The following is a 15174-nucleotide window of genomic DNA, read 5'->3' on the forward strand; positions in this document are numbered from 1 at the left end:
TGCAGTCCAAGGCACTCTCAAGAGACTTCTCCAACACCACAGTTCAAAAGCATCAATTCTTTGGTGCTAGGCTTTCATTAGTCCAACTCTCACATCCATACGTGACTACTGGAAAAACCGTAGCCTTGACTAGACGGACCTTTGTTGGCAAAGTAATGTCTCTGCTTTTGAATATGCTATCTAGTTTGGTCATACATTTCCAAAGAGTAAGCCTCTCTTAATTTCATGGCTGCAGTCACCATCTGCAGTGATTTTGGAACCCCACAAAATAAAGTCTGCCACTGTTTCCCCATCTATTTGCCATGAAGTGATGGGACCAGATGCCATGATCTTAGTTTTCTGAATTGAGCTTTAAGCCAACATTTTCACTCTCCTCTTTCACTTTCATCAAGAGACTTTTTAGTTGTTCTTCACTTTCTGCCATAAGGGTGGTGTCATCTGCATATCTGAGGTTCTTGATATCTCTCCTGGCAATCTATTCCAGCTTGTGCTTCTACCAGGCCAGCATTTGTCATGATGTACTCTGCATAGAAGTTAAATAAGCAGGATGGCAATATACAGCCTTGAGGTACTCCTTTTCCTATTTGGAAGCAGTTAGTTGTTCCATGTCCAGTTTTAACTGTTGCTTCCTGACCTGCATACAGATTTCTCAAGAGGCAGGCCAGGTGGTCTGGTATTCCCATCTCCTGAAGAATTTTCCAGAGTTTATTGTGATCCACACAGTCAAAGGCTTTGGCATAGTCAATAAACCAGAAATAGATGTATTTCTGAAGCTCTCTTGCTTTTTTGATGATCAAGCGGACATTGGCAATTTGATCTCTGAGTCCTCTGCCTTTTCTAAAACCAGCTTGAACATCTAAAAGTTCACGGTACTGTTGAAGCCTGGCTTGGAGAATTTTGAGCATTACTTTGCTAGCATGTGAGGTGAGTGCAATTGTGTGGTAGTTTGAGCATTCTTTGGCATTGCCTTTCTTTGGGATTGGAATGAAAACTGACCTTTTCCAGTCCTGTGGCCACTGCTGAGTTTTCCAAATTTGCTGGCATGTTGAGTGCAGCACTTTCACAGCATCCTCTTTTAGGATTTGAAATAGCTCAACTGGAATTCCATCACCTCCACTAGCTTTGTTTGTAGCGATGCTTCCTAAGGCCCACTTGACTTCACATTCCAGGACATCTGGCTGTAGGTGAGTGATCACACCATCGTGATTATCTGGGTCATGAAGATCTTTTTTGTATAGTTCTTCTGTGTATTCTTGCCTCCTCTTCTTAATATCTTCTGCTTCTGTTTGGACAAGGCTATGGTTTTTCCAGTGGTCATGTATGGATGTGAGAGTTGGACTGTGAAGAAAGCTGAGCGCCAAAGAATTGATGCTTTTGAACTATGATGTTGGAGAAGACTCTTGAGAGTCCCCTGGACTGCAAGGAAACCCAACCAGTCCATCCTAAAGGAGATGAGTCGTGAATATTCATTGGAAGGACTGACGTTGAAGCTGAAACTCCAATACTTTGGCCACCTAATGAGAAGAACTGACTCATGTGAAAAGACCCTGATGCTGGGAAAGATTGAGGGCAGGAGGAGTAGGGGACGATAGAGGATGAGATGGTTGGGTGGCATCATCGACTCAATGGACATGGGTTTGGGTGGACTCTGGGAGTTGGTGATGGACATGGAGGCCTTGCGTGCTGCAGTTCGTGGGATCCCAAAGAGTTGGACACAACTGAGCGACTGAACTGAACTCTACTTTCCCCTGTAAAAAGACAAAGTGATATTACCCTGATTTTGCCTGCTTTATGTTACAAATGCTGTGTGGTCATATACTTCGCACATAGCATCAAGCAGAAAAGAATCAAGCAGGATTTTATTTCTGTGTATACAGTTTTTGAGGTGGCTGTTTTCCACTTCTCTCTTTTATCCTAAGTCTCCATATCAACTATTTTGAAAACATGATTTTAATAGCTGCTTACTAGTCTCTTGTGGGGATAGTTGCTCATTTATATACCCATTTTCAAAAGAAAATAATCATTTTAAGGCTCATGTTAATTGCTCTCCTCTTCAAAATGTAGTCTATCTGAAATAATCTTTATTGCTCCTATTAATTCCCCCTCAGGTCTCTTTGACTTGGTTATCTGTTGAGAAAAAGTTCTGCAGCCCAACCTGGTATTACCCCAGCAGCAAACAGTGAATTTAAGCAAGTTACTGTTTTGCTGAAGGTTGGTTATGCGGATTTATTGTAAACCTTGCTGCAGTTGTCTCACGTGCATTGGTGGGGCCTTCAGAGGGGCTCCAGGATTCTGGGGCTTTGGACTTCACACTGGTCCTCAGGAGCCCCTTTGTGCCCCTCAGCCTCCTCCATGTCTGCATCTCAACACTTCCTTTATCCCCCAGTTTCAGGGAGCTTGGATGTCAATGGATATCTATCTCCATCTTTTCCCCACTAAATATATTGTTTGCGGTGGCTCCTTTTCCTGAAGCTTCAAATATCAGTTTCATAGATAGTTTTCTTTAAAACCACATGTGGCGATAACCCTGTATGCGAGACAGCAAAAGAGATACAGATGTATAGAACAGTCTTTTGGACTCTGTGGAGCGGGAGAGAGGGGGATGAATTGGGAGAATGGCATTGAAACATGTATATTATCCTATGTGAAATGAATCGCCAGTCCAGGTTCAATGCATGATACAGGGTGCTTGGGGCTGGTGCACTGGGATGACCCAGAGGGATGGTATGGGGAAGGAGGTGGGAGGGGGGGTTCACGATAGGGAACACGTGTACATCCGTGGCAGATTCATGTTGATGTATGGCAAAACCAATACAATATTGAGGAGTAATTAGCCTCCAATTAAAATAAATAATTTATATTAAAAAAAAACCATTTGTGGGACTTCCCTGGTAGCTCAGTGGGAAAAAATCCTCCTGCCAGTGCAGAAGGCACAGGTTTGATCCCTGATCTGGGAAGATCCCACATGCCATGGAACAACTAAGCCTGCTTGCCACAGCTATTGAGCCTGTGCTGTAGAGCCCAGGAGCCACAACTACTGAAGCCCGTGTGCCCTAGAGCCCACGCTTCACAAAGGAAGTCTCTGCAATGGGAAGTCCAAGCACCACAGTGAGAGAGTATCCCCCACTCTCCACAACCAGAGAAAAGCCCACACAGTAACGAAGACCCAGCACAGCCAGAAATAAAAATAAAAATATGTGGGTAAAACCAGACACAGACTCTATTTAACAAGTTGCTGACTTAGCAAATTTATTTTCTGAGTCAAGCAGGAAGGGCTTCTACAATGCTTAGAGGAAGTAAGCCACTTGTGATAGAGTATCCAAACACCTTCTTTGGGGCTGTTTCAGATCTAGTTCATGTTGTTGCTGTTCCACCTCCTTGTAAATCTGATCTTCTGTTCTTTGAATGACCATACGTCTCATTTTAATCTGCTTTGCAATGAATTTTTTGGGTCGTCCTTTTTGATTTTGACTGTTCACATTTATTGTCTCATCATTCATTCATTTATGCATCCTTTTTTTTTTTTTTTTGCTAGCACAAAGTCTTTTGTATTTGAGATCAACACATATCTAAAATGGCTTAGATTTTTTAAAATTAATTTTTATCAGACTGTGATTTTTTTAATAATATTGTGTACAGCTCAGTTCAGTTCATTCACTTAGTCGTGTCCGACTCTTTGAGACCCCATAAATTGCAGCACGCTAGGCCTCCCTGTCCATCACCAACTCCTGGAGTTCACTCAAACTCACGTCCATCAAGTCTGTGATGCCACCCAGCCATCTCATCCTCTGTTGTCCCCTTCTCCTCCTGCCCCAAATCCCTCTCAGCATCAGAGTCTTTTCCAATGAGTCAACTCTTCGCATGAGGTGGCCAAAGTACTGGAGTTTCAGCTTTAGCATCAGTCCTTCCAATGAATACCCAGGACAGATTTCCTTTAGGATGGACTGGTTGGATCTCCTTGCAGTCCAAGGGACTCTCAAGAGTCTTCTCCAACACCACGGTTCAAAAGCATCAATTCTTCAGTGCTCAGCTTCCTTCATAGTCAAACTCTCATATCGATATATGACCATTGGAAAAACCATAGCCTTGACTAGACAGACCTTTGTTGGCGAAGTAATGTCTCTGCTTTTGAATATGCTATCTAGGTTGGTCATAACTTTCCTTCCAAGGAGTAAGCATCTTTTAATTTCATGGCTGCTAGTCTCCACTAAAATGAATCAACTATAGGAGGAGGAAATGGCAACCCATTCCAGTCTTCTTGCTGGGATAATCCCATGAACAGAGGAGCCTGGTGGGCTACGTCCATACGGTCACAAAATATCGACCACAACTAAGTGACTTGACCATCACCACATAATTGTTTCATAGCATTGTGTCAGTCTCCACTATACAGTAAAGTGAATCTGCTAAACATATACATATAACCCCTTTTTTGTATTTTCCTTCCCATTTAGAGCATTGACTAGAGTTCTCTGAGCTATCCTGTAGGTTCCCATTCGTTATGTATTTTATATATGTCAATTCCAATCTCCTAATTATCCACCCTATGCCTCCGTAATGAGGCGTGTTTGGAGAGAAATCACCACACTGGTTCGGTGTGGGCCCTAACTATTCTGTTCAAATTCTATTGTGAATTAAAAATTTCTTGCATCTCATATTATTATGTTGCTGTATGACTTGCCATGATCTAGAGAGTTTTTCAAACCTCAGAGTACTCTAATAATAATTCCAGTTCTCAAACACTTATTTCATGTAAGAAGCCATTTTCTCTGTGACCCATAAGACTCTCCACATTAAAACAATTTTCCTGGCTACCTCACCCTGATTCAGGCCTTAGTCTCAGGCCTGCATGGGTGTATTTAGTCACTCAGTCGTGTCCAACTCTTTGTGACCTCATGGACTGTAGCCCACCAGGCTCCTCTGCCCATGGCATTCTCCAGGCAAGAATACTGGAGTGGGTTGCCATGCCCTCCTCTAGGGGATCTTCCCAACCCAGGGATTGAACCCAAGTCTCTGGCATTGTGGGAGGATTCTTTACCATCTGAGCCCCCAGGGAAGCCCAAGAATACTGGAGTGGGTAGCCTATCCCTTCTCCAGGAGATCTTCCCAACCCAGGAATCCAACTGGGGTCTCCTGCATTGCAGGCAGATTCTTTACCAGCTGAGCCATCGGGAAGCCCAATTTCAGGCCTTCACAGTCTCATTCTCATTTGTCTAATCGGGTGGCTCCTGACTGCTATTACCTTGAACTGCCCACTGAGTTTATGCAAAGTAATTTTAACATGTATGCACTTCCCTGAAGTGGAGACTTGACTGATGGCTTTAATAGTCCTGGTTAAACAGATACCCACATATCTTCATGGACAGATGGTGTGCAACTTTGCATCATTTAAAAATGCCACCCAGCCTATCAACTGATGCCTAGAGAATGTGAGCCTGAAAGATAACAATGTGTAGGCTGAGGCCACAGATGTCACATCAGTCATCCTTGGCGGTTTTCTTGCACTGACCTTGGGAAGCCAGCTTATGACCTCAGGATGGACCGAAAAATGATCTTTGTATTACTATTGTCAGGTAGGTGGATTTTTTTTTTTTAGCAGGATACTGTTTTATGGGACATAGGATTATAGCTACAAGAAAAACTATCTCATTTTAGTCCTATTTGACTTAACTGAATAACTGAATGAGTAGTATTCAGATCCCAGTCTTGTTGTTTAGTCGCTCAGTCACATCTGACTCTTTTGTGACCCTATGGACTGTAGCCCACCAGGCTCCTCTGTCCATGGGATTTCCCAGGCAGGAATACTGGAGTGGGTTGCCATTTCCTTCTCCAGGGGATCATCCCGCCCCAGGGATCTGCACTAGCAGATCCCACATCTCCTGCACTGGCAGGTAGATTCTTTGCCCCTGAGCCACCAGGACCCCAGCCCAGTCTGGTGGATGGATTTTTTAATTGTGAGTGGGTTGGTAAAGTGGGGAAGTTACCCATGGCTGGATGAGAGGTATACTGTTCAAGTATAAGCCTAGGCACCCTGGAAACAATGCAATCAAATACTCTGAAAAACAAGTTTGTGTGAAAGAATGTGTTGCTTTATTGGCATTTTCATGAGTTTAACTTCTAAATTAGAGTCATTAATGAAGGTGATGGTGGGTCTATATTCCTTATTTTTCAAAAAGTTTTCCCCAAAATTATAATTTCCTCCTTCACCTGCCAAAAAATTACAAGCCACAAGTATGAACCCTGAATCCATGGCGCGGCCGTGGGGGCGCCGTTATTTTCCATTTTGTGGTCCATTACTGAGATGTGATACAGGGGAAAAAAAAGAAAGAAAGAAAGAACTCTTATTGGCTGAGGGAATGTGTGGTTTGGACAGAAATGGAAATCAGTTCATTAAAATAAAAAGTAACATAGGCATATTATGAAGTAGTATCAAATTAGCATTATTTTTGGCCTCTTCCTGAGAGTGTTAGGATTAAAAGTTCTCAAATACAGCGTTTATGTGTCAGAAATACTAGTGCCCAGCACCTAGATAAGGAGCAGGCAATTATTTGAAATGTGTTTAGCCCCCTCAGACGTGGTTGTAATTTGAGTTACATAGAGTCTCAAGAATCACCTGAGCACTCTAGGAATTGGAGGAGGGATTCAGGAATTTCTTAGATATTAGGTTGGCTAAAAAATTCACTCATTCATGTTATGAAAATATCTGAAGAAACTTTTCGCCTGACCCTGCACTAGGGGATAAAGTGTGTAATGGTTAAAGCACAGATATGAAAGTTTCAAACCTGGCTTCACATCTGAAAGCCAGGGAGCATTAAGGCAAGTTACTTTCCCTCCCTCAGCCTCAGTGTTCTTATCTGAGAAATACAGGCAATATTGGTACCTGCCTACTGCTGTCAACGAGTAGTCACCTAAGGACTAAATAAAGTCATTACTGTAATATCCTTACTCCAGCGTCTGGCAGTAGTGAAGAGGTATTTAGCTATGCTAACAATTATAACCTAGGAAACAAACCTGGGTATAGGATGGTGACTTCTGAGAAGTGAAGGAGAAGGGGGCAATTCCAGGGAACAGAAGACTAGCAGAGTTATCTTCCTGGAGAAGGAAATGGGAGCCCACTCCAGTATTCTGGCCTGGAGAATCCCATGGACAGAGAAGCCTGGCTAGCTACAGTCCACAGTGTCGCAAAGAGTCGGACTCGACTGAAGCGACTTAGCACCCACGCTGGTGGCACTAGTGGTAAAGAATCCTCATGCCAAAGCAAGAGACTTGAGAGACACGGGTTTGATCTCTGGGTCGGGAAGATTCCCCTGGAGGAAGGCGTGGCAACCCACTCCAGGATCCTCGTCTGGAGAATCCCATGGACAGAGGAGCCTAGTGGGCTTCAGTCCATACGGTTGCAGAGTTGAACACAACTGAAGTGAGTTAGCATTCACGCACAGAGTTACTCGAATTTTTGTAAATAACAAAGAATAAAAACAGTTAGCTTGAGGAAAAGGAAATACATGCCAGAAATATGACATAATATTTAAATATATTCAAATATATATAAAGGTTTCACAGAGAGGAGACCAGGGCTATTCACGGTGTGGTTCCAGAGGGCAGAGTGGGGTTACTGTCCCGAAGTAGACACCTTACCCATTTGGGGAAGTGGAGGGACATGATTTTGGAAAGGACTCCTGGAAAAGAAAGAAATTCATGCTACAAATGCTCAGGCAGAGTGAGTTAAAGCCTTAATGAGACTTCATGAGGTCAGCAAGTTTAAGTGACTCCAAAGACTGCCTTGGTATCCAGTGCCAAGGCTGTCATCAGCTTAGCATTTCAGGAATCCTCCAAAGAAACTCTCTTGATGTGACTACTTTAGAGAATAATAGGAAGGTATTGGAAATGATTGCCGCCACCCTTACTCATTAATGAAGAGAACATGAAAAGTGTGAGGAAATAAGGGGGAAAAAGAGTTTGTTTGCTTTCTCCAGTAATCTAAAGGATAAAGCCAGTATTTCTAAGTGTATCAGAGGTCATCCTCCTGTGGAGAGTAATTTTCTTTTCTATGATTTGATTCCCAGTCCCTCAATTCCTTCCCTCATTTGTGCATTCAGTAATTATGCATGAGGTACCCTATACCAAGGCCACGACAGTGCCACGAATGAGCTCCTGAGTTCATGTTCAGGGCAGGTGGGGGCAGGGAGAGGGAGGGAACAAAGACATTCAGCAGAACAAGTATTGAAATAAAACAGAGTGAAAAATAGCACCCAGAAATAAACCAGGGAAGGTGGTGGACATAATGCAGAGGGCCAATATAGAGAGGGACAGCAGGATCTTTTTCTCTGAGTTGGTGATGTTTCTGATGAAAGTTGAACAATGAGAAGAAGCCAAACTTGCAAAATCTGGGGAGGGTGGTGGAGGTAGAAGGGAGATGAAGGAAGACAATTCGGAGGCAGAAGAAGGCAGAGTGTGTTCAAGGAAAAGCCAAAGCTCTGATTTGAGTATAGGGTCCTGATGCTAAACAGCACTTGGAGAGAGCTCTGGGTCCATAGGCCTTGGTGATCTGTGTGCATCTCACCACACACACCTGCAGGCACCCCGTTAGAATGACTCAGCAAAGAAGCAAGGCTTCTCCTTTTCCTTCAGTAATCTAGGAAGAGAACGTTTCTCTCAATTTAACTGTTACAGGACTGAGTTCTGAACTGGGATTCAGGGACACAGCACTCTAAATTTCTTAAAAGCCAAATCTGTGTCTTCATTTTTGTCTCCCCCACTCTGCTAGGCTTACATATGTGCTTAGTCTCTCAGTTTCATCCATGTGATCCCATGGACTGTAGCATATCAGACTCCTCTGTCCATGAAATATTCAAGCCAAGAATACTGGAATAGGTTGCCATTCCCTTCTCCATGACATCTTCCTGACCCAGGGATCGAACCCACGTCTCCTGTGTTGCAGGCAGATTCTTTACCATCTGAGCCACCAGGGAAGCCTGCCAGGCATGTACTAGGCTCTCAGTTAATAGTAGTTGCAGAAACAACAAATGATCAGAATTTTGTTGCAGACCAGTTTAAGTGTGGAGAACTGATTGACTCGCATGGGTCTCATTTTTGTCCTGCCTATCCAATAAAACACAGACTAGATGGCATCAAAATCCTTTTCATCTCTAAACTTCAGTGATGCCTCAAAGGTCAGCCTGAGATGATTCATAGGCTAGTTTCCAAATCTTTAAATCTCTAGATTGGTGTGAAGTTGGGTTTTTAGAAAGAAATGAACACTCTCACCCTGCACCCCTGGAGAAAGATTTCTAAGACGGGGAAGGAGGCACAGTATCTCAAAATCAACTTGCACTGGTTTCAAATTGGGAAGTTGGATTTAACATCATTGTGATGAATTTCTCTGTACTTTGGTGTCTAGAGGATGACTGAAAACATCTACGAACCTATTGGGGAAGCACATTTTAGATAATTTTCCCAAATGTCTTTATAGGTTATATTTTCACAAAACCTGTTGCAACACAGACTCCAGGGATAAGTGACCCTACTCATTTGCCAGGTAAGTTACCAACCAAAGCAGGCAGGTAATAGATTTCCAGCCATTAGTATCATATCTGTGTATTTAATAAGCACCTATCTGTGTGGTTTTTTATGACACACGAGTCAAATTAAAGCAACAACACTAAAAAGAAACATTTCAGGGTTAACTCTTGGTATTGGAATTGGGGTAACTTTTTTCTGCTTTTTAATGCTTTCTAAATTCTCTGTGAAATGAATCATAAAATATAATTAGAAAAAGGTTTAAATTTTTTCAAATTAAGCCAAACACATACAACCTGTGCTTTCTAAGCTGTGTCTGTCGTTAAGCAACAGTGACAAACACTAACAGAGACAAACCTAGATATCTGCATGCTCATTTCATGTCCTTATTTACTGCTCAAAGAAACTTGGTTGTGATGGATACGGAAACTGATTTCCGGGATCTGATAGAGAGAAGAGCAAGAACTGACAGTAGACATATGAGGTAACCCAGGGTTAATATTTTCCCATTTTCTGTTTCTTTTAATTGAAATACAGTTGATTTACAGTGTTGTATAGTAGTCAAGTGTACAACATAGTGATTCAAAATTTTTATTGATTATGCTGCATTTAGAATTTTGTGCAATATTGACTATACTCCTTGTTCTCTACAATATATCCTTTTAGCTAATTTATATTATACATAATAGTTCATACCTCTTAATCCCTTATCCCTATTTTGCCCTCCCCGCCCCCCACTTCCTACTGGTAACCACTAGTTTCTTCTCTGTATCTGGGAATCTATTTCTGTTTCATTATAGTCATTTATGTTATTTTTTGGATTCCGCATATAAGTGATATAAAATATTTGTCTTCCTCTGACTTATTTCACTAAGTATAACACCTTTTAGGCCCATCCATGTTGTTGCAAATGGCAGAGTTTCATTCTTTTTTGCAGCTGAATAATATTCTTCTGTGTGTGTGTGTGTCTGAGTGTGTGTTTGTGTGTCTGTGTGTGTGTGTCTATGTGTGTCTGTGTGTGTGTGTGTGTGTCTGTGTGTGTGTCTGTGTGTGTGTGTCTATGTGTCTGTGTGTGTGTGGGGGGTGGGTGTGGGTGTGTGGGTGTGTGTTATACATCTCTATCCTCTCATCTGTTGATGGACTCTTCACTTGCTTTCATACCTTGGCTATTGTAAACGATGCTGCTGTGAACATTGGGGTTCATATTTTTTTGGAGTTAGTGTTTTCATTTTCTTTGCATATATACTGAGGAATGGAATTGCTGGATCCTATGCTGGCTCTATTTTTAATTTTTGGAGAAATTTCCATAGTATTTTACATTATGGCTTCACCAATTACCATTCTCACCAGCAGTATACAATGATTCTGTTTTCTCCACATCCTCGCCAACTTTTGTAGAATTCTTTGATAGTCATTCTGACAGATGTAAGGTAATATTTCACGGTGGCTTTGATTTGCATTTCTCTGTGTTGAACATCTTTTCATGTGTCTGTTGGCCATATATACGTCTTCTTTGGAAAAGGCCCATTTTCTGTTTTCTTGTAGGACTTGTTTCTTCTATGATACAGTAACTCACCCACAAGTCCCCGGCTGCCACACTCTACTTGCTAAGAGTCGTGGGACAGTGGCAGCATATAGAATCTTAGGAAGCCTTCTTGATGGAGAGAATTCTACCACACCTTGGGAGTCGGGCAATGTTTTCTGTCTCAGAAAAGCAAATGACTCCAAATATACTAAAAGCCCCAAGCCACAAAACACTGTACATTCTTTTCTTGGTTCCCAAGCACCATACCAACCTCCAGTACATAGTGAAGGAGAGTTCCGACCTCAGCGTGTCTAGAGTCTTGTCTTCCTTGATATTTTGATCAGACTCTTCTTTCCTCATTTAATGGTCTTAATACCCTTGATGAAAGCCAGTTACCACAGATATAGGAGTTAATTTCTAGACTCTCAATTCTATTCCATTGATCCTTAGGGCAGCACCATGCTGTTCTGACTACCATTGCTTTGTAGTAAGTTTTGAAATGATGCAATGTAAGTCATCCAGCTCTGTACTTTTTCAAGATGATTTTGGCTACTTGGGGTCCCTACAAGTTCCATATGAATTTTAAGACCAATTTTTCTATTTGTGTAAACCTTTATATAATTATATCTGTGTATACTTAATTCATTTAGCTAGCCAGTAAATGAATCATGTAGACAGTTATTGCTGGTCTGACAGGAGGTGGATCTCAGGTGCCGATGTGAGCGATGGGAGTGGTTGACAATGGTTGACATGATTGACAATTATTATCCTTGTTTTGTAAATTATGAACCAAAAGTATAGAGTGGTTAAGTCTGCTGCCCAAGGTCTCAGCTAATAACTAGTGACATTAGCTTGAAACCAGCCATTCAGGCTCTAGAGTCTGTGCATTTCATCCACACATGAAACTGCTTATTCATCATCCACATTGATGTTCCGAGTTTGGCCCTATCTTATTCTTTGTTCTTTTTTACACTTTTTTTTTTCTTTTTGGTTGCACCATTTGGCATGTGGGAACATAAATCCTAGACCAAGGGTCAAACTCACGCCTCCTGCATTGAAAGTGAAGAGTCTTAACCACTGAACTGTCAGGGAAGTCCTGGCTCTTCTGTACTCTTGCAACATTGTCACTTAATGTTCTACTCATGCTTTTGCTAAAGTGAAGCCTGTGTAAAGGCTCCTAGTCTGTCTTTTCCTTTTAATACAGCTAATGTGCCCTAATTTTATGACTATGATGGTAACCTTTTGCTATTTTTATCTGGGCTAAGTGATCTTTTTCTCTAGGGCTCTTCCTTTGATATTGCTACTTATTTCTCAGTCATGATGATATTTAAAAGTCAAAAGGAAAGAAAATAAATCCAAAGCACAAAAGGTGAACATACTGCACCTGTTGAAGGCAACTGGGAAGGTGGGCCATGGCAATGGCATTGTGTCTGACCAGGAGACACAGTCTCAGTCGCTAAGTCGCTAAGTCGCTCAGTCACTAAGTCATATCCAACTCTTCTGAAGCAAATCAGGCTAATATCCAATTGCTTTATAAATCTATTCAACACAAGATAAGGGTGATGTAAGACAGGGGTCCCTAACCCTTGTCAGGAACCGGGCCACATAGCAGGAGTGAGCAAAGCATCATCTGTATGTACAGCCACCCCCACCCCTCACATCGCCACCTGAGCTCCACCTCCTATCAGATCAGCAGCAGCTTTAGATTCTCACAGGAGCATGGACCCTGCTGTGAACTGCACATGGAAGGTACCAGGTGTGTGCTCCTTATGAGAATCTAACGCCTGACGATCTGCAGTGCAAACGGAGACTATCATTAGTAGAGGTTAATCTCAGTGTAGTCATAACAGAAACAACGTGCACAATGAGTGTAATGTGGGTGATTCATCCCAAAACCCTCTTCTCCCAACGTTCGTCCACGGGAAAATTGTCTTCCATGAAACCGGTCCCTGGTGCCTGAAAGATTGGGGACTACTGATATTAGAACCTTTGAAAATGTAAGAAAAGATCCTAACGATTAGGAAACTGAAGTTTCTACATGTTTATCTAGTCTGGAGCAATATTCTTGCTGCAGGCAGTGCATTAGACTCCAATGTCTGAGTACACAGATAGTTCTAATACACAGCATCAAGAGTGAGCATACTGATCTAGTTTCTATTTTCCCATTCATTATTGTCCAGCCAGGCATGAGAAGTATCAGTGCTGTGAGAACTTTCATTTTTTAATTAGAATTTTTCTCATCCAGTCTAACTTCTTTAATCCCATATCTAATATGTTTAGGGAGTTTAGCTACACAAATGCCCATATCTTAAAATAAAGCTGCCATATCTAATCATGAAGATATCTACGTGTAATCTTCTTTAATTCTGAGGATTCGTGGTTAAGCAAGAGTAACTGGACTGGAAGATATTTAGCAAGAAAAACAATGAGATTTCAGGTTATAAATTGTTACCAACCAGAAATATCTATCCTTCCATAAGCTGGATATGACACTGGATATCATTCTACCTCTATGTTAAGGGACTAACACTCCCACCCTCAGCTTCTGCACAACAGAAGTAATTGGTTTTGCATCTTTTCAGTTAGCCCTGATTTGCTAGAAGGGATGGCTTACTTGAGAGTTAGTTACATAACTTGGTGAGAGTTTCATCTTCTTTTAATGACACTTATTTGGTGCTCTCAACCTTTTTATTTTGCATAGATCATGGCAGAACTTGGCAGACAGTTCTGCAGTCAAATAGGTGGGAATGGAAACTCCACCTCCACCGTTTATCAGCTTCATGATCTTAGGCAAGTTAGGCGATATTTCTGATCTTTGTTTTTTTTTTTCCTCTACACATAATAAATTAATACATAATAATATACTCTCAGGTAATTGTTTTGAAGAGAAAATGCCTAGAATGTAGTTAATACACAATTTGTTTGTTATGAATATTACTGTCTCAGACATGTGAATGTCTATGATTTTGGAATAATCAGGTACCTTAGGCAGCAGTCCCCAACCTTTTTGGCACTGGGAACCAGTTTCATGGACAATTTTCCATAGACCAGGAGTGGGAGGGGTGGTTTTGGGATGATTCAATTGCATGACATTTATTGTGCACTTAATTTCTATTATTATTATTATTACATTAGCCCCACCTCAGATCATTAGATGTAAGATCCCAGAGTCTGGGGACCCCTGCCCTTTACTCTCATTTTATAAGTGAGACACGGAGGCTTAGAAAATTCAGTGACTCACTCAGGTCTCCCACCCCTTGGTGGCAAAGCCAGGACTAGAATCCTGATCTCCTTTCTCCCTGGGGCAATGAACAGAAATATCCCTTGCTTTCTATCTGTTCAGGCTAAAGAATGCACAGTGGCTGGGATTATAGGCTGGTTTTTCTCTCTCACTGGCTGGTTCAGTAATAGTTCGGAACAGCGAGAGTGACTAGAATCTGGGCAGGACATAGCCTGACAGAGCCAAGCTATGAAGTTCCGTCAGGGAAACCACTGTCCTCCTAGGCAATAACAGCTTCAGGGCAGACTTAGTGAGGAGCTGTTCTCTACCAAGCTGGGGAAGGCAGAGTTGTGACCCATTGGCTGCTGGGAACTGTCCAAGCAGGCCACTCTGTAGGTGAGCAGAAACTGGGTCATTGCATTTGAATCTGGCCCACTGATTGCACCAATGGACATGCTCTCTAAGAGTCATTAACCAGAGACTTCACACAAAATTTCGAGGGCTATTCAAAACACTAAGTGCAAATGTCATCCCATCAACTTTTTATCCTTTAGAAAGTTCAATTTTTCTAAATTGTAACTAGCTACTTTGACTTACTAAATGTCTCCAAAAAAATAAAAGTGAACAACAGCAGACAAAAGGGACATCTAACTGTATTATCACAACTTGATCAGATTGATGTTGTCAACCCTTTGGTTCAAGGGCAAAACTGAGTATTTCTTTTAAAATATTGCTTCATGGCAATAGCTTTCTTCAAATATCTTTTGGAATAAGGAAGAGTCCTGTCCATTCTGTAAAAAAATAATAAGGTCTGGAAGAAAAGGCATTGAGTTGGAAGCCAGCAAATGTGAGTTTTTCCCAGTTTTACCACAAATAAGCTGTTCAGAACTTTCACAAATACATTACTGATCAG

At 41.7% G+C, this 15174-nt stretch overlaps 1 protein-coding gene across 1 annotated transcript in view; it reads left to right on the forward strand.

The window, feature by feature from the left end:
- GYPA (glycophorin A (MNS blood group)) overlaps positions 1-15174 on the forward strand; it is a 50106-nt gene that overhangs the window by 18714 nt on the left and 16218 nt on the right. The window contains exon 4 of the mRNA XM_061384098.1: positions 9470-9535. Within this exon, the coding sequence (XP_061240082.1) occupies positions 9470-9535 (66 nt within the window). The remainder of the gene's footprint in view (positions 1-9469; positions 9536-15174) is intronic.

The sequence above is a fragment of the Bos javanicus genome, chromosome 17 (assembly GCF_032452875.1).
Source record: "Bos javanicus breed banteng chromosome 17, ARS-OSU_banteng_1.0, whole genome shotgun sequence".
NCBI classification, from domain to species: domain Eukaryota; kingdom Metazoa; phylum Chordata; class Mammalia; order Artiodactyla; family Bovidae; genus Bos; species Bos javanicus.